Source organism: Bombina bombina, chromosome 1 (genome assembly GCF_027579735.1).
Source record: "Bombina bombina isolate aBomBom1 chromosome 1, aBomBom1.pri, whole genome shotgun sequence".
NCBI lineage: Eukaryota > Metazoa > Chordata > Amphibia > Anura > Bombinatoridae > Bombina > Bombina bombina.
Genome location: NC_069499.1, coordinates 418,566,183 through 418,586,457, shown reverse-complemented (window position 1 = coordinate 418,586,457; position 20,275 = coordinate 418,566,183). Strand labels below are relative to the sequence as shown.

The following is a 20,275-nucleotide window of genomic DNA, read 5'->3' as shown; positions in this document are numbered from 1 at the left end:
ATATCCCTTTAATGCAGTAACTGGTGGCCAAACAGATGGAAGATCACACTGGTGTGTGTTCACAATCTTGAAGGGACCCACTGCAGAAAATTGCCCTATTGCAGTGAAGTATATACTCTTCTCTCTCTGTCCCTGCCTTATATTACTGAGGCTCAAATGTTAACACATTAAGGGCTTCATTACATTTGCTGCTTTGCCTGCAAAAGCCGGCGCTGCCGTTTTTTTACGCAAATATAAATGCGGCACGTTTATTTCACCCGTTGGCCGCAATTTTTACTCCCATAAGCTAACAAAGAACCGCGTCACAAATTGGTATCACATATTCAGCGAAAGGACTTAAGCGGCAAAAATGGAGATATTTTACTCCATTTTCACCTCACCCCACATAGGCAGACGCAGCAAGCCTTACGCTGAGTATGTGAGCACCGTAACTCCCTGAAAATATTAACTAACACCTAGCGCATGTGCAATATCTATCTACTTATCAACTGCAATCCCCCACCGCAATAAATAAGAAAGTATGTTAACCCCTAATCTGCCATTAACCCACATCGGAACTAATGATAAAAGTATTAACCCCTAAACCGAAAACCCCCCACAATGCAATATGCCTAATTAAACTATTAACCCCTAATCCGCCAAACCCACACAACGCAATAATCCTAATAAATCTATTAACCCCTAAACTGCCAAACTCCACAATGCAAATAACTAATAATAATCACTAAGCCCCCTAACCTAACACCCCCTAAATTAACCTGCATTACATACATTAAAATACTAAATTACAATTAAAATAAAAAAAAAAAAACTAACATTACTTTAAAAAAAAAAACACAAAGAAAACTAAGTTTAATTTGAAGGGACATTAAACCAAAAATTTGTTTTCATGATTCAGATAGTGAATACAATTTTTAAAACGTTTCCAATTTACTTCTATTATCAAATTTATTTAATTCTCATGTTATTCTTTGTTGAAGAGTTACCCAGGTAGGTAGTGTGCACATGCCTGAAGCCAGGAAATATTGCGGACATCTAGTGTTTCTGCTAATGTATAACATTGTTGCAAAAATGCTGCTATATAGTGCTGCAGACACGTGCACACTTTTGAGCTTACATTTCAACTTTTCAAATAAGGATAACAAGAAAACAAACAAAATATGATAATAGAAGTAAATTAGAAAGTTGTTTGAAATGTTTTGTTCAATTTAAATTATGAAAGAAAAAAAATTAGGTCTTATGTCCCTTTAAGCTAAAATTACAGAAAATAAAAAAAGTCTAACATTACAGAAAATATTAAACAAAATTATAAAAAATTAAAAAATTATACCTAATCCCTAGGAAAATAAAATATCCCCACTAAAATAAAAACACCCCCTAATCTAATACTTAACTACCAATAGCCCTTAAAAGGGCCTTTTGTGGGGCATTGCCCTAAGTTAAACAGCTCTTTTCCTTTAAAAAAAAAAAAAAGTCCCGCCTCTAACCGTAAAACCCCCACCCACCAAACCCCCCAAAATAAAAAACCTGACACTAAAAAAATCCTAAACTACCCATTGCCCCTAAAGGGGCATTTGTATGGGCGTTGCCCATACAAATGCCCCGTAGGGATTTTAGGCAATCTTAAAAGAGCTGAATGCCCTTTTAAGGGCAATGCTCATACAAATGCCCCTTTAGGGTCAATGGGTAGTTTAGGATTTTTTAGTGGTAGGTTTTTTATTTTGGGGGTTAGGTGGGTGGGGGGTTTTACTGTTAGTGGGGGGACTTAGTATTTTTTATAAGGAAAAGAGCTATTTAACTTTTGAGGGCTATTTGTAGTTTAGTATTAGATTAGGGGGTGTTTTTAGGGCGGCTTTTTTATTTTCATAGGGATTAGGTATGATTTTTTTTTATTTTTGATCATTTTGTTTATTTTCTGTAATGTTAGACTGCTTTATTTTCTGTAATTTTAGCTTAATTTAAATTTAGTGATTAGTTTTTTGCGTTGTGGGGTTTGGCGGTTTAGGGGTTAATAGATTTATTAGCATTATTGCGTTGTTTGGGTTTGGTGGATTAGGGGTTAATAGTTTTATTAGGTAGTTTGCGATGTTGGGGTTGGCGGATTTAGGGGTTAATGCTTTTATTAGGTAGATCACTATGTATGTGAATGGTGGATTAGGGGTTAATAGTTTAATTAGGCTTATTGCATTGTGGGGGGTTGGTTTAGGGGATAATACATTTATTATTAGTTGTGATGTGGGTTTGATGACGGATATAGTTTTTAATTTAATTTTCTTAGGCGCCGGCAGTTTCTAAAGTGCAGTAAGTCACTGGCGACTCTAGAAATTTGTATTTATGGTAATTTCTGGACATCGCTAGTGTATCCGACTTACGGCACTTTATGAACTGCCGGCGGGGTTTCTTGGATACCCCGATGTGCGAAGTGAAATTATAGGCGGCACAGGTTTCAGCACTTGTGCTGAAGCCTGTACCGTATATGTAATCTCGCCCTATATGTTACCTTTTCACCTATTTTCTATTGTTGTATATATGAGCATGATTTATAAGTCTTAGATTTTTTTCTACATATGAACACTGTGTTAAGTTTAATGTTTTTTTCTGTTTCCCGATTTCTAGGTTCTGAAGATATTTGGTCTGGTTTTAAAAGTCATGATTACCCACCTTTGTTTCATTGGTCTGATGGAACAGAAATTATTTTTACATATTGGGACCAAAATGAGCCATATATTTCTTACAACAAGTCTCCAAATTGTGTTTCCTTTTCAGGAAAGGTTAATATAATTTGCTTTCTATATATCTTGAAATCTGAATAATTTGTTATTGGAATGCGTGGTTAGTGTTCATGTTATAGAGAAAATTCTATATAGTCACCTTATTTTGGTGAGACAGTATAAACTTAGATTATTTTTTTAGCAGTCTTTCATTGTGTTCAGTGAGGGTACTACTGAGATACATATTTGTATGCTCCGGTCCCTGGCTGTGGATAAAAATAGGGTGTTCCAGATATGCAACTTTGACTATATGTTTAAAACTTTTAAAATGAGTAAAACACACAGTAAAATAAGGGAATTTGTTTACAACTAAAATGCTGTAATCAAACAGAACATTTTATTTTACAGTAGAATACTCCTTTTAATTTGTGCACACTCTTCCCGGTCAGCTATTTTTTAATTATAATGAGCCTTTTTAGGAAAAATCTATCTTTATATAGCTTTTTTTTTTTTTTTTTTTTAAGATACATTATGATCCAAAGTTTATTCATTCTGAAATAAGGATTAGTTTTTAATTTCATGGCTGTAATTTTTAATTAATCAAATCACAATGTCAATCTCTTCCCAGAGGTTTCTGTAAGATTATATTGGGCATTTTTCTATCTAGAAGATATCTCAATTGGTTTTGTAGTTTTGAAAATTGAATTTGTTTCTGTATAAATAACCTTTTAAATATATAATTTCTCCAACATTGGTGTGTCCGGTCCACGGCGTCATCCTTACTTGTGGGAATATCTCTTCCCCAACAGGAAATGGCAAAGAGTCCCAGCAAAGCTGGCCATATAGTCCCTCCTAGGGTCCGCCCACTCCAGTCATTCTCTTTGCCGTTGCACAGGCAACATCTCCACGGAGATGGTTAAGAGTTTTTTGGTGTTTAAATGTAGTTTTTTTTATTCTTCTATCAAGTGTTTGTTATTTTAAAATAGTGCTGGTATGTACTATTTACTCTGAAACAGAAAAGGATGAAGATTTCTGTTTGTGAGAGGAAGATGATTTTAGCAGACAGTAACTAAAATCGATTGCTGTTTCCACATAGGACTGTTGAGATGAAGTAACTTCAGTTGGGGGAAACAGTTAGCAGACTTTTCTGCTTAAGGTATGACTAGCCATATTTCTAACAAGACCATGTAATGCTGGAAGGCTGTCATTTCCCCTCATGGGGACCGGTAAGCCATTTTCTTAGTCAAGCAAACAGAATAAGGGCTTAATATGGGCTATAAAACTGGTAGACACTTTTATGGGCTAAATCGATTGCTTTATTTGGGCATTTTATACATGTTTATGCTGATAATTCACATTTATAAACTTGGGGAACGTTTTTTAACGGCAGGCACTATGTTAGACACCTTTTCCAGTCAGGGAGGGCCTTCCCAGTTGTAGGCTGAGCCTCATTTCTCCAACATAGGTGTGTCCGGTCCACGGCGTCATCCTTACTTGTGGGATATTCTCTTCCCCAACAGGAAATGGCAAAGAGCCCAGCAAAGCTGGTCACATGATCCCTCCTAGGCTCCGCCTACCCCAGTCATTCTCTTTGCCGTTGTACAGGCAACATCTCCACGGAGATGGCTTAGAGTTTTTATAGTGTTTAACTGTAGTTTTTATTATTCAATCAAGAGTTTGTTATTTTAAAATAGTGCTGGTATGTACTATTTACTCAGAAACAGAAAAGAGATGAAGATTTCTGTTTGTATGAGGAAAATGATTTTAGCAACCGTTACTAAAATCCATGGCTGTTCCACACAGGACTGTTGAGAGCAATTAACTTCAGTTGGGGGAACAGTGAGCAGTCTCTTGCTGCTTGAGGTATGACACATTCTAACAAGACGATGTAATGCTGGAAGCTGTCATTTTCCCTATGGGATCCGGTAAGCCATGTTTATTAAGATAGTAAATAAGGGCTTCACAAGGGCTTATTAAGACTGTAGACTTTTTCTGGGCTAAATCGATTCACTATTAACACATATTTAGCCTTGAGGAATCATTTAATCTGGGTATTTTGATAAGATTATATCGGCAGGCACTGTTTTAGACACCTTATTCTTTAGGGGCTTTCCCAAATCATAGGCAGAGCCTCATTTTCGCGCCGGTGTTGCGCACTTGTTTTTGAGAGGCATGACATGCAGTCGCATGTGTGAGGAGCTCTGATACATAGAAAAGACTTTCTGAAGGCGTCATTTGGTATCGTATTCCCCTTTGGGCTTGGTTGGGTCTCAGCAAAGCAGATACCAGGGACTGTAAAGGGGTTAAAGTTAAAAACGGCTCCGGTTCCGTTATTTTAAGGGTTAAAGCTTCCAAATTTGGTGTGCAATACTTTTAAGGCTTTAAGACACTGTGGTGAAATTTTGGTGAATTTTGAACAATTCCTTCATATTTTTTCGCAATTGCAGTAATAAAGTGTGTTAAGTTTAAAATTTAAAGTGACAGTAACATTTTATTTTAAAACGTTTTTTGTACTTTGTTATCAAGTTTATGCCTGTTTAACATGTCTGAACTACCAGATAGACTGTGTTCTGAATGTGGGGAAGCCAGAGTTCCTTCTCATTTAAATAAATGTGATTTATGTGACAATGACAATGATGCCCAAGATGATTCCTCAAGTGAGGGGAGTAAGCATGGTACTGCATCATTCCCTCCTTCGTCTACACGAGTCTTGCCCACTCAGGAGGCCCCTAGTACATCTAGCGCGCCAATACTCCTTACTATGCAACAATTAACGGCTGTAATGGATAATTCTGTCAAAAACATTTTAGCCAAAATGCACACTTATCAGCGTAAGCGCGACTGCTCTGTTTTAGATACTGAAGAGCATGACGACGCTGATAATAATGGTTCTGAAGGGCCCCTAAACCAGTCTGATGGGGCCAGGGAGGTTTTGTCTGAGGGAGAAATTACTGATTCAGGGAACATTTCTCAACAAGCTGAACCTGATGTGATTACGTTTAAATTTAAGTTGGAACATCTCCGCATTCTGCTTAAGGAGGTATTATCCACTCTGGATGATTGTGACAAGTTGGTCATCCCAGAGAAACTATGTAAAATGGACAAGTTCCTAGAGGTCCCGGGGCTCCCAGAAGCTTTTCCTATACCCAAGCGGGTGGCGGACATTGTAAATAAAGAATGGGAAAGGCCCGGTATTCCTTTCGTCCCTCCCCCCATATTTAAAAAATTGTTTCCTATGGTCGACCCCAGAAAGGACTTATGGCAGACAGTCCCCAAGGTCGAGGGAGCGGTTTCCACTTTAAACAAACGCACCACTATACCCATAGAAGATAGTTGTGCTTTCAAAGATCCTATGGATAAAAAATTAGAAGGTTTACTTAAAAAGATGTTTGTTCAGCAGGGTTACCTTCTACAACCAATTTCATGCATTGTCCCTGTCGCTACAGCCGCGTGTTTCTGGTTCGATGAGCTGGTAAAGGCGGTCGATAGTGATTCTCCTCCTTATGAGGAGATTATGGACAGAATCAATGCTCTCAAATTGGCTAATTCTTTCACCTTAGACGCCACTTTGCAATTGGCTAGGTTAGCGGCTAAGAATTCTGGGTTTGCTATTGTGGCGCGCAGAGCGCTTTGGTTGAAATCTTGGTCAGCTGATGCGTCTTCCAAGAACAAGCTACTTAACATTCCTTTCAAGGGGAAAACGCTGTTTGGCCCTGACTTGAAAGAGATTATCTCTGATATCACTGGGGGTAAGGGCCACGCCCTTCCTCAGGATCGGCCTTTCAAGGCCAAAAATAAACCTAATTTTCGTCCCTTTCGTAGAAACGGACCAGCCCAAAGTGCTACGTCCTCTAAGCAAGAGGGTAATACTTCTCAAGCCAAGCCAGCTTGGAGACCAATGCAAGGCTGGAACAAGGGAAAGCAGGCCAAGAAACCTGCCACTGCTACCAAGACAGCATGAAATGTTGGCCCCCGATCCGGGACCGGATCTGGTGGGGGGCAGACTCTCTCTCTTCGCTCAGGCTTGGGCAAGAGATGTTCTGGATCCTTGGGCGCTAGAAATAGTCTCCCAAGGTTATTTTCTGGAGTTCAAGGGGCTTCCCCCAAGGGGGAGGTTCCACAGGTCTCAGTTGTCTTCAGACCACATAAAAAGACAGGCATTCTTACATTGTGTAGAAGACCTGTTAAAAATGGGAGTGATTCATCCTGTTCCATTAGGAGAACAAGGGATGGGGTTCTACTCCAATCTGTTCATAGTTCCCAAAAAAGAGGGAACGTTCAGACCAATCTTAGATCTCAAGATCTTAAACAAGTTTCTCAAGGTTCCATCGTTCAAGATGGAAACCATTCGAACAATTCTTCCTTCCATCCAGGAAGGTCAATTCATGACCACGGTGGATTTAAAGGATGCGTATCTACATATTCCTATCCACAAGGAACATCATCGGTTCCTAAGGTTCGCATTCCTGGACAAGCATTACCAGTTCGTGGCGCTTCCTTTCGGATTAGCCACTGCTCCAAGGATTTTCACAAAGGTACTAGGGTCCCTTCTAGCTGTGCTAAGACCAAGGGGCATTGCCGTAGTACCTTACTTGGACGACATTCTGATTCAAGCGTCGTCCCTTCCTCAAGCAAAGGCTCACACGGACATTGTCCTGGCCTTTCTCAGATCTCACGGATGGAAAGTGAACGTGGAAAAGAGTTCTCTATCTCCGTCAACAAGGGTTCCCTTCTTGGGAACAATAATAGACTCCTTAGAAATGAGGATTTTTCTGACAGAAGCCAGAAAAACAAAACTTCTAGACTCTTGTCGGATACTTCATTCCGTTCCTCTTCCTTCCATAGCGCAGTGCATGGAAGTGATAGGTTTGATGGTAGCGGCAATGGACATAGTTCCTTTTGCGCGCATTCATCTAAGACCATTACAACTGTGCATGCTCAGTCAGTGGAATGGGGACTATACAGACTTGTCTCCGAAGATACAAGTAAATCAGAGGACCAGAGACTCACTCCGTTGGTGGCTGTCCCTGGACAACCTGTCACAAGGGATGACCTTCCGCAGACCAGAGTGGGTCATTGTCACGACCGACGCCAGTCTGATGGGCTGGGGCGCGGTCTGGGGATCCCTGAAAGCTCAGGGTCTTTGGTCTCGGGAAGAATCTCTTCTACCGATAAATATTCTGGAATTGAGAGCGATATTCAATGCTCTCAAGGCTTGGCCTCAGCTAGCGAGGGCCAAGTTCATACGGTTTCAATCAGACAACATGACAACTGTTGCGTACATCAACCATCAGGGGGGAACAAGGAGTTCCCTAGCGATGGAAGAAGTGACCAAAATCATTATATGGGCGGAGTCTCACTCCTGCCACCTGTCTGCTATCCACATCCCAGGAGTGGAAAATTGGGAAGCGGATTTTCTGAGTCGTCAGACATTGCATCCGGGGGAGTGGGAACTCCATCCGGATATCTTTGCCCAAGTCACTCAACTGTGGGGCATTCCAGACATGGATCTGATGGCCTCTCGTCAGAACTTCAAAGTTCCTTGCTACGGGTCCAGATCCAGGGATCCCAAGGCGGCTCTAGTGGATGCACTAGTAGCACCTTGGACCTTCAAACTAGCTTATGTGTTCCCGCCGTTTCCTCTCATCCCCAGGCTGGTAGCCAGGATCAATCAGGAGAGGGCGTCGGTGATCTTGATAGCTCCTGCGTGGCCACGCAGGACTTGGTATGCAGATCTGGTGAATATGTCATCGGCTCCACCATGGGAGCTACCTTTGAGACGAGACCTTCTTGTTCAGGGTCCGTTCGAACATCCGAATCTGGTCTCACTCCAGCTGACTGCTTGGAGATTGAACGCTTGATCTTATCGAAGCAAGGGTTCTCAGATTCTGTTATCGATACTCTTGTTCAGGCCAGAAAGCCTGTAACTAGAAAGATTTACCACAAAATTTGGAAAAAATATATCTGTTGGTGTGAATCTAAAGGATTCCCTTGGGACGAGGTTAAGATTCCTAAGATTCTATCCTTCCTTCAAGAAGGATTGGAAAAAGGATTATCTGCAAGTTCCCTGAAGGGACAGATTTCTGCCTTGTCTGTGTTACTTCACAAAAAGCTGGCAGCTGTGCCAGATGTTCAAGCCTTTGTTCAGGCTCTGGTCAGAATCAAGCCTGTTTACAAACCTTTGACTCCTCCTTGGAGTCTCAACTTAGTTCTTTCAGTTCTTCAGGGGGTTCCATTTGAACCCTTACATTCCGTTGATATTAAGTTATTATCTTGGAAAGTTTTGTTTTTGGTTGCAATTTCTTCTGCTCGAAGAGTTTCAGAATTATCTGCTCTGCAGTGTTCTCCTCCTTATCTGGTGTTCCATGCAGATAAGGTGGTTTTACGTACTAAACCTGGTTTTCTTCCAAAAGTTGTTTCTAACAAAAACATTAACCAGGAGATTATCGTACCTTCTCTGTGTCCGAAACCAGTTTCGAAGAAGGAACGTTTGTTGCACAATTTGGATGTTGTTCGCGCTCTAAAATTCTATTTAGATGCTACAAAGGATTTTAGACAAACATCTTCCTTGTTTGTTGTTTATTCCGGTAAAAGGAGAGGTCAAAAAGCAACTTCTACCTCTCTCTCTTTTTGGATTAAAAGCATCATCAGATTGGCTTACGAGACTGCCGGACGGCAGCCTCCCGAAAGAATCACAGCTCATTCCACTAGGGCTGTGGCTTCCACATGGGCCTTCAAGAACGAGGCTTCTGTTGATCAGATATGTAGGGCAGCGACTTGGTCTTCACTGCACACTTTTACCAAATTTTACAAGTTTGATACTTTTGCTTCTTCTGAGGCTATTTTTGGGAGAAAGGTTTTGCAAGCCGTGGTGCCTTCCATTTAGGTGACCTGATTTGCTCCCTCCCTTCATCCGTGTCCTAAAGCTTTGGTATTGGTTCCCACAAGTAAGGATGACGCCGTGGACCGGACACACCTATGTTGGAGAAAACAGAATTTATGTTTACCTGATAAATTACTTTCTCCAACGGTGTGTCCGGTCCACGGCCCGCCCTGGTTTTTTAATCAGGTCTGATAATTTATTTTCTTTAACTACAGTCACCACGGTATCATATGGTTTCTCCTATGCAAATATTCCTCCTTAACGTCGGTCGAATGACTGGGGTAGGCGGAGCCTAGGAGGGATCATGTGACCAGCTTTGCTGGGCTCTTTGCCATTTCCTGTTGGGGAAGAGAATATCCCACAAGTAAGGATGACGCCGTGGACCGGACACACCGTTGGAGAAAGTAATTTATCAGGTAAACATAAATTCTGTTTTTCGCGCCATTACTGCGCAGTTGTTTTTTGAGAGCAAGACATGCAGATGCATGTGTGAGGGTCTGAAAGTAGCTGGAAAAGTTTCTAGAAGGCGTCACTTGGTATCGTATTCCCCTCTGGGCTTGGTTAGGTCACAGCAAAGGCTATAGCTGGGACTGTATAGGGGTTAAATTTGTAAACGGGTTAAAGCTCTGAAAATTGGTGTGCAATACTCTTAATGCTTTAAGACACTGTGGTGAAATTTTGGTAATTTTTGAACAATTCCTTCATACTTTTTCACATATTCAGTAATAAAGTGTTTTCTGTTTAAAATTTAAAGAGACAGTAACGGTTTTGTTTTAAAACGTTTTTTGTGCTTTATTGACAAGTTTAAGCCTGTTTAACATGTCTGTGCCTTCGGATAAGCTATGTTCTATATGTATGAAAGCCAATGTGTCTCCCCATTTAAATTTGTGTGATAATTGTGCCATAGCGTCCAAACAAAGTAAGGACAGTACTGCCACAGATAATGAAATTGCCCAAGATGATTCCTCAGATGAGGGGAGTAAACATGATACTACATCATCTCCTACTGTGTCTACACCAGTTTTGCCCACGCAGGAGGCCCCTAGTACATCTAGCGCGCCAATGCTTATTACCATGCAACAATTGACGGCTGTAATGGATAACTCCATAGCAAATATTTTATCCAAAATGCCTACATATCAGAGAAAGCGCGATTGCTCTGTTTTAAACACTGAAGAGCAGGAGGGCGCTGATGATAATTGTTCTGTCATACCCTCACACCAATCTGAAGTGGCCATAAGGGAGGTTTTGTCAGATGGGGAAATTTCAGATTCAGGAAAAATTTCTCAACAAGCTGAACCTGATGTTGTGACATTTAAATTAGAACATCTCCGCGCACTGCTTAAGGAGGTGTTATCTACTCTGGATGATTGTGACAACTTGGTCATTCCAGAGAAATTATGCAAGATGGACAAGTTCCTAGAGGTTCCGGTGCACCCCGACGCTTTTCCTATACCCAAGCGGGTGGCGGACATAGTGAATAAGGAGTGGGAAAAGCCCGGCATACCTTTTGTTCCCCCCCCTATATTTAAGAAATTATTTCCTATGGTCGACCCCAGAAAGGACTTATGGCAGACAGTCCCTAAGGTCGAGGGGGCAGTTTCTACTCTAAACAAGCGCACTACTATTCCTATCGAGGATAGTTGTGCTTTCAAAGAACCTATGGATAAAATATTGGAGGGTTTGCTTAAAAAGATTTTTATACAGCAAGCTTACCTTCTACAACCCATTTCTTGCATTGTTTCTGTCACTACAGCAGCGTGGTTCTGGTTCGAGGAACTAGAAAAGTCGCTCAGTAGAGAGACTCCATATGAGGAGGTTATGGACAGAGTTCACGCACTTAAGTTGGCTAACTCTTTTATTTTAGATGCCGCTTTGCAATTAGCTAGATTAGCGGCGAAAAATTCAGGGTTTGCAATCGTGGCACGCAGAGCGCTTTGGCTAAAGTCTTGGTCAGCGGATGTGTCATCCAAGACAAAATTGCTTAACATCCCTTTCAAAGGTAAAACTCTATTTGGACCAGAATTGAAAGAGATTATCTCAGACATCACTGGGGGAAAGGGCCACGCCCTTCCACAAGATAGGCCTTTCAAGGCCAAGAATAAGTCTAATTTTCGTTCCTTTCGCAATTTCAGGAACGAACCGGCCTCTAATTCTGCATCCTCTAAGCAAGAGGGTAATGCCTCACAACCCAAACCAGCCTGGAAACCGATGCAAGGCTGGAACAAGGGTAAGCAGGCCAAGAAGCCTGCTGCTGCTAACAAAACAGCATGAAGGAGTAGCCCCCGATCCGGGACCGGATCTAGTAGGAGGCAGACTCTCTCTCTTTGCTCAGGCTTGGGCAAGAGATGTTCAGGATCCCTGGGCACTAGAAATAGTTTCTCAGGCTTATCTTCTGGAATTCAGGGAACTACCCCCAAGGGGAAGGTTCCACATGTCTCACTTATCCTTAAACCAAATAAAGAGACAGGCGTTCTTACATTGTGTAGAAGACCTGTTAAAGATGGGAGTGATACACCCAGTTCCAATAAAGGAACAAGGAATGGGATTTTATTCAAATCTGTTCGTAGTTCCCAAAAAAGAGGGAACTTTCAGACCAATTTTGGACTTGAAGATCCTAAACAAATTTCTCAGGGTACCATCGTTCAAGATGGAAACCATTCGAACGATTCTACCCACTATCCAGGAAGGTCAATTTATGACTACCGTGGATCTAAAGGATGCGTACCTACATATTCCTATCCACAAAGAACATCATCAGTTCCTCTAAGGTTCGCCTTTCTGGACAAACATTACCAGTTTGTGGCCCTCCCATTTGGGTTAGCCACTGCTCCAAGGATTTTCACAAAGGTACTAGGGTCCCTTCTAGCGGTTCTAAGACCGAGGGGCATTGCAGTAGTACCTTACTTGGACGACATTCTAATACAAGCGTCGTCCCTGTCAAAAGCAAAGGCTCATACAGACATCGTTCTGGCCTTTCTCAGATCACACGGATGGAAGGTGAACATAGAAAAAAGTTCTCTGTCTCCGTCAACAAGAGTTCCCTTCTTGGGAACAATAATAGATTCCTTAGAAATGAGGATTTTTCTGAGGTCAGAAAGTCAAAACTTCTAAGCACTTGTCAAGTTCTTCATTCTGTTCCACGTCCTTCCATAGCGCAGTGCATGGAAGTAGTAGGGTTGATGGTTGCAGCAATGGACATAGTTCCTTTTGCACAAATTCATCATCACCATTACAACTGTGCATGCTCAAACAGTGGAATGGGGACTATACAGACTTGTCTCCAATGATTCAAGTAGATCAGAAGACCAGAGATTCACTCCGTTGGTGGCTGACCCTGGACCATCTATCCCAGGGAATGAGCTTCCGCAGACCAGAGTGGGTCATTGTCACGACCGACGCCAGTCTAGTGGGCTGGGGCGCGGTCTAGGAATCCCTGAAAGCTCAGGGACTATGGTCTCGGGAAGAGTCTCTTCTCCCGATAAACATTCTGGAACTAAGAGCGATCTTCAATGCTCTCAGGGCTTGGCCTCAGCTAGCAAAGGCCAGATTCATAAGATTCCAATCAGACAACATGACGACCGTTGCGTATATCAATCATCAGGGGGGAACAAGGAGTTCCCTGGCGATGAAAGAAGTGACAAAAATAATTCAATGGGCGGAGGATCACTCCTGCCACCTATCTGCGATCCACATCCCAGGTGTGGAAAACTGGGAAGCGGATTATCTGAGTAGTCAGACATTCCATCCGGGGGAGTGGGAACTCCATCCGGAGATCTTTGCCCAACTAACTCAATTATGGGGCATTCCAGACATGGATCTGATGGCGTCTCGTCAGAACTTCAAGGTTCCTTGCTACGGGTCCAGATCCAGGGATCCCAAGGCGACTCTAGTAGATGCACTAGTAGCACCTTGGACCTTCAAACTAGCTTATGTATTTCCACCGTTTCCTCTCATTCCCAGGCTGGTAGCCAGGATCAAACAGGAGAGGGCCTTGGTAATCTTGATAGCTCCTGCGTGGCCACGCAGGACTTGGTATGCAGACCTGGTGAATATGTCATCGGTTCCACCATGGAAGCTACCTTTGAGACAGGACCTTCTTGTTCAGGGTCCATTCGAACATCCAAATCTGGTCTCCCTCCAACTGACGGCTTGGAGATTGAACGCTTGATTCTATCAAAGCGTGGGTTTTCAGATTCTGTGATAGATACTCTGGTTCAGGCCAGAAAACCGGTAACTAGAAAGATTTACCATAAAATATGGAAAAGATATATCTGTTGGTGTGAATCCAAAGGATTCCCATGGAATAAGATAAAAATTCCTAAGATTCTCTCCTTTCTACAAGAAGGTTTGGAGAAAGGATTATCTGCAAGTTCTCTAAAGGGACAGATCTCTGCTTTATCTGTCTTACTACACAAAAGACTGGCAGCTGTGCCAGATGTTCAAGCATTTGTTCAGGCTCTGGTTAGGATCAAGCCTGTTTACAGACCTTTGACTCCTCCCTGGAGTCTAAATCTAGTTCTTTCAGTTCTTCAAGGGATTCCGTTTGAACCTTTACATTCCATAGATATTAAGTTACTATCTTGGAAAGTTTTGTTTTTGGTTGCTATTTCTTCTGCTAGAAGAGTTTCAGAGTTATCTGCTCTGCAGTGTTCTCCGTCCTATCTGGTGTTCCATGCAGATAAGGTGGTTTTGCGTACTAAGCCTGGTTTTCTTCCAAAGGTTGTTTCTAACAAGAATATTAACCAGGAGATAGTTGTACCTTCTTTATGTCCGAATCCAGTTTCAAAGAAGGAACGTTTGTTGCACAATTTGGACGTAGTCCGTGCTCTAAAATTCTATTTAGAGGCTACAAAAGATTTCAGACAAACATCTTCTTTGTTTGTTGTCTATTCTGGGAAAAGGAGAGGTCAAAAAGCAACTTCTACCTCTCTTTCCTTTTGGCTTAAAAGCATCATCCGATTGGCTTATGAGACTGCCGGACAACATGACCTCCTGAAAGAATCACAGCTCACTCCACTAGGGCTGTGGCTTCCACATGGGCCTTCAAGAACGAGGCTTCTGTTGACCAGATATGTAAGGCAGCGACTTGGTCTTCACTGCACACTTTTGCCAAATTTTACAAATTTGATACTTTTGCTTCTTCGGAGGCTATTTTTGGGAGAAAGGTTTTGCAAGCCGTGGTGCCTTCCGTTTAGGTAACCTTATTTGCTCCCTCCCTTCATCCGTGTCCTAAAGCTTTGGTATTGGTTCCCACAAGTAAGGATGACGCCGTGGACCGGACACACCAATGTTGGAGAAAACAGAATTTATACTTACCTGATAAATTACTTTCTCCAACGGTTTGTCCGGTCCACGGCCCGCCCTGGTTTTTTAATCAGGTCTGATGAATTATTTTCTCTAACTACAGTCACCACGGTACCATATGGTTTCTCCTATATTTTTCCTCCTGTCCGTCAGTCGAATGACTGGGGTGGGCGGAGCCTAGGAGGGACTATATGGCCAGCTTTGCTGGGACTCTTTGCCATTTCCTGTTGGGGAAGAGATATTCCCACAAGTAAGGATGACGCCGTGGACCGGACACACCGTTGGAGAAAGTAATTTATCAGGTAAGCATAAATTCTGTTTTTATACAGATTTACTTCTATTATCAAATGTGCTTCATTCTCTTGGTATCCTTATTTGAAGGAGCAGCAATGCACTACTGAGAGTTAGCGGAACACATTTGGTGATCCAATGATAAGAGGCATATTTATGCAACCACCAATCTGCAGCTAGCTCCGGGTAGTGCATTGCTATTCCTGAGCCTACAAAGTTATGCTTTTCATCAAAGAATACCTAGGCCTAGATTTGGAGTTCGGCGGTAAAAGGGCTGTTAACGCTCCGCGGGTTTTTTTCTGGCCGCACCATAAATTTAACTCTGGTATCGAGAGTTCAAACAAATGCTGCGTTAGGCTCCAAAAAAGGAGCGTAGAGCATTTTTACCGCAAATGCAACTCTCGATACCAGAGCTGCTTACGGACGCGGCCGGCATCAAAAACGTGCTCGTGCACGATTCTCCCATAGGAAACAATGGGGCTGTTTGAGCTGAAAAAAAACCTAACACCTGCAAAAAAGCAGCGTTCAGCTCCTAACGCAGCCCCATTGTTTCCTATGGGGAAACACTTCCTACGTCTGCACCTAACTTTCTAACATGAACCCCGAGTCTAAACACCCCTAACCTTACACTTATTAACCCCTAATCTGCCGCCCCCGCTATCGCTGACCCCTGCATTACACTTTTAACCCCTAATCTGCCGCTCCGTAAAACGCCGCCACCTACGTTATCCCTATGTACCCCTAATCTGCTGCCCTAACATCGCCGACCCCTATGTTATATTTATTAACCCCTAATCTGCCCCCCACAACGTCGCCGACACCTACCTACACTTATTAACCCCTAATCTGCCGAGCGGACCTGAGCGCTACTATAATAAAGTTATTAACCCCTAATCTGCCTCACTAACCCTATCATAAATAGTATTAACCCCTAATCTGCCCTCCCTAACATCGCCGACACCTACCTTCAATTATTAACCCCTAAACTTCCGAACGGAGCTCACCGCTATTCTAATAAATGGATTAACCCCTAAAGCTAAGTCTAACCCTAACACTAACACCCCCCTAAGTTAAATATAATTTTTATCTAACTAAATAAATTAACTCTTATTAAATAACTTATTCCTATTTAAAGCTAAATACTTACCTGTAAAATAAATCCTAATATAGCTACAATATAAATTATAATTATATTATAGCTATTTTAGGATTAATATTTATTTTACAGGCAACTTTGTAATTATTTTAACCAGGTACAATAGCTATTAAATAGTTAAGAACTATTTAATAGTTACCTAGTTAAAATAATAACAAATTTACCTGTAAAATAAATCCTAACCTAAGTTATAATTAAACCTAACACTACCCTATCAATAAAATAATTAAATAAACTACCTACAATTACCTACAATTAACCTAACACTACACTATCAATAAATTAATTAAACACAATTGCTACAAATAAATACAATTAAATAAACTAGCTAAAGTACAAAAAATAAAAAAGAACTAAGTTACAGAAAATAAAAAAATATTTACAAACATAATAAAAATATTACAACAATTTTAAACTAATTACACCTACTCTAAGCCCCCTAATAAAATAACAAAGCCCCCCAAAATAAAAAATTCCCTACCCTATTCTAAATTAAAAAAGTTACAAGCTCTTTTACCTTACCAGCCCTGAACAGGGCCCTTTGCGGGGCATGCCCCAAAGAATTTCAGCTCTTTTGCCTGTAAAAAAAAACATACAATACCCCCCCCCCAACATTACAACCCACCACCCACATACCCCTAATCTAACCCAAACCCCCCTTAAATAAACCTAACACTAATCCCCTGAAGATCTTCCTACCTTGTCTTCACCATCCAGGTATCACCGATCCGTCCTGGCTCCAAGATCTTCATCCAACCCAAGCGGGGGTTGGCGATCCATAATCCGGTGCTCCAAAGTCTTCCTCCTATCCGGCAAGAAGAGGACATCCGGACCGGCAAACATCTTCTCCAAGCGGCATCTTCGATCTTCTTCCATCCGGTGCGGAGCGGGTCCATCTTGAAGCAGGCGACGCGGATCCATCCTATTCTTCCGATGTCTCCCGACTAATGACGGTTCCTTTAAGGGACGTCATCCAAGATGGCGTCCCTCGAATTCCGATTGGCTGATAGGATTCTATCAGCCAATCGGAATTAAGGTAGGAATTTTCTGATTGGCTGATGGAATCAGCCAATCAGAATCAAGTTCAATCCGATTGGCTGATCCAATCAGCCAATCAGATTGAGCTCGCATTCTATTGGCTGATCGGAACAGCCAATAGAATGCGAGCTCAATCTGATTGGCTGATTGGATCAGCCAATCGGATTGAACTTGATTCTGATTGGCTGATTCCATCAGCCAATCAGAAAATTCCTACCTTAATTCCGATTGGCTGATAGAATCCTATCAGCCAATCGGAATTCGAGGGACGCCATCTTGGATGACGTCCCTTAAAGGAACCGTCATTAGTCGGGAGACATCGGAAGAAGAGGATGGATCCGCGTCGCCTGCTTCAAGATGGACCCGCTCCGCACCGGATGGAAGAAGATCGAAGATGCCGCTTGGAGAAGATGTTTGCCGGTCCGGATGTCCTCTTCTTGCCGGATAGGAGGAAGACTTTGGAGCACCGGATTATGGATCGCCAACCCCCGCTTGGGTTGGATGAAGATCTTGGAGCCAGGACGGATCGGTGATACCTGGATGGTGAAGACAAGGTAGGAAGATCTTCAGGGGATTAGTGTTAGGTTTATTTAAGGGGGGTTTGGGTTAGATTAGGGGTATGTGGGTGGTGGGTTGTAATGTTGGGGGGGGGGGTATTGTATGTTTGTTTTTACAGGCAAAAGAGCTGAAATTCTTTGGGGCATGCCCCGCAAAGGGCCCTGTTCAGGGCTGGTAAGGTAAAAGAGCTTGTAACTTTTTTAATTTAGAATAGGGTAGGGAATTTTTTATTTTGGGGGGCTTTGTTATTTTATTAGGGGGCTTAGAGTAGGTGTAATTAGTTTAAAATTGTTGTAATATTTTTATTATGTTTGTAAATATTTTTTTATTTTCTGTAACTTAGTTCTTTTTTATTTTTTGTACTTTAGCTAGTATATTTAATTGTATTTATTTGTAGCAATTGTGTTTAATTAATTTATTGATAGTGTAGTGTTAGGTTAATTGTAGGTAATTGTAGGTAGTTTATTTAATTATTTTATTGATAGGGTAGTGTTAGGTTTAATTATAACTTAGGTTAGGACTTATTTTACAGGTAAATTTGTTATTATTTTAACTAGGTAACTATTAAATAGTTCTTAACTATTTAATAGCTATTGTACCTGGTTAAAATAATTACAAAGTTGCCTGTAAAATAAATATTAATCCTAAAATAGCTATAATATAATTATAATTTATATTGTAGCTATATTAGGATTTATTTTACAGGTAAGTATTTAGCTTTAAATAGGAATAAGTTATTTAATAAGAGTTAATTTATTTCGTTAGATAAAAATTATATTTAACTTAGGGGGGTGTTAGTGTTAGGGTTAGACTTAGCTTTAGGGGTTAATCCATTTATTAGAATAGCGGTGAGCTCCGATCGGAAGTTTAGGGGTTAATAATTGAAGGTAGGTGTCGGCGATGTTAGGGAGGGCAGATTAGGGGTTAATACTATTTATGATAGGGTTAGTGAGGCTGATTAGGGGTTAATAACTTTATTATAGTAGCGCTCAGGTCCGCTCGGCAGATTAGGGGTTAATAAGTGTAGGCAGGTGTCGGCGACGTTGAGGGGGCAGATTAGGGGTTAATAAATATAATATAGGGGTCGGCGATGTTAGGGGCAGCAGATTAGGGGTACATAGGGATAACGTAGGTGGCGGCGATTTGCGGTCGGAAGATTAGGGGTTAATTATTGTAAGTAGCTGGCGGCGACGTTGTGGGGGGCAGGTTAGGGGTGAATAAATATAATATAGGGGTCGGCGGGGTTAGGGGCAGCAGATTAGGGGTACATAAATATAACGTAGGTGGCGGTCGGCAGATTAGGGGTTAAAAATTTTAATCGAGTGGCGGCGGTGTGGGGGGACCTCGGTTTAGGGGTACATAGGTAGTTTATGGGTGTTAGTGTACTTTAGGGTACAGTAGTTAAGAGCTTTATAAACCGGCGTTAGCCAGAAAGCTCTTAACTCCTGCTATTTTCAGGCGGCTGAAATCTTGTCGTTAGATCTCTAACGCTCACTGCAGAAACGACTCTAAATACCGGCGTTAGAAAGATCCCATTGAAAAGATAGGCTACGCAAATGGCGTAGGGGGATCTGCGGTATGGAAAAGTCGCGGCTGAAAAGTGAGCGTTAGACCCTTTAATCACTGACTCCAAATACCAGCGGGCGGCCAAAACCAGCGTTAGGAGCCTCTAACGCTGGTTTTGACGGCTACCGCCGAACTCTAAATCTAGGCCCAAGAGAATTAAGCAAATTAGGTTATAGATGTACATTGGAAAGTTGTTCTATCTGAATCATGAAAGTTTATTTTTTACTTTACTGTCTCTTTAATCCCATTTGCTCCCCTGCAATTTCATGTATACAGAATTAACCTCTTACTAAATTCCACAAAGCTCAATGAATAGAAGGTTGTTTTGGGTTGAATATATCTGCACAAGGACATAAGTGTGAGGAGGGAGGGGTAACCAGTAAAAATGAAAGTGAAACCTATAATGTTATTATTTAAAAAAAAAAAAAAAAATTGTTATTATTAATGTGGTAATTATTCCTCTTGTAAGGTGTATCCAGTCCACAGATTCATCCATTACTTGTGGGATATTCTCCTTCCCAACAGGAAGCTGCAATAGGAACACCCATAGCAGAGCTGTCTATATAGCTCCTCCCCTAACTGCCACCTCCAGTCATTCTCTTGCAGCTCTCGACAAGATAGGAAGTAGCTAGAGAGATGTGGTGCATTAATGTAGTTTATCTTCAATCAAAAGTTTGTTATTTTCAAATGGTACCCGAGTTGTACTATTTTAGCCTCAGGCAGAAAGTTGAAGAAGAGTCTGCCTGTGGTCTTTGATGATCTTAG

The 20,275-nt window shown here is 41.6% G+C and overlaps 1 protein-coding gene across 2 annotated transcripts in view; it reads left to right on the top strand.

The window, feature by feature from the left end:
* Positions 1 to 20,275, top strand: part of LY75 (lymphocyte antigen 75) — a 1,208,875-nt gene that overhangs the window by 499,573 nt on the left and 689,027 nt on the right. For both annotated transcript variants that reach the window (XM_053698349.1, XM_053698347.1), the window contains exon 8: positions 2,617 to 2,771. In XM_053698349.1, coding sequence (XP_053554324.1) covers positions 2,617 to 2,771 — 155 coding nt within the window. The remainder of the gene's footprint in view (positions 1 to 2,616; positions 2,772 to 20,275) is intronic.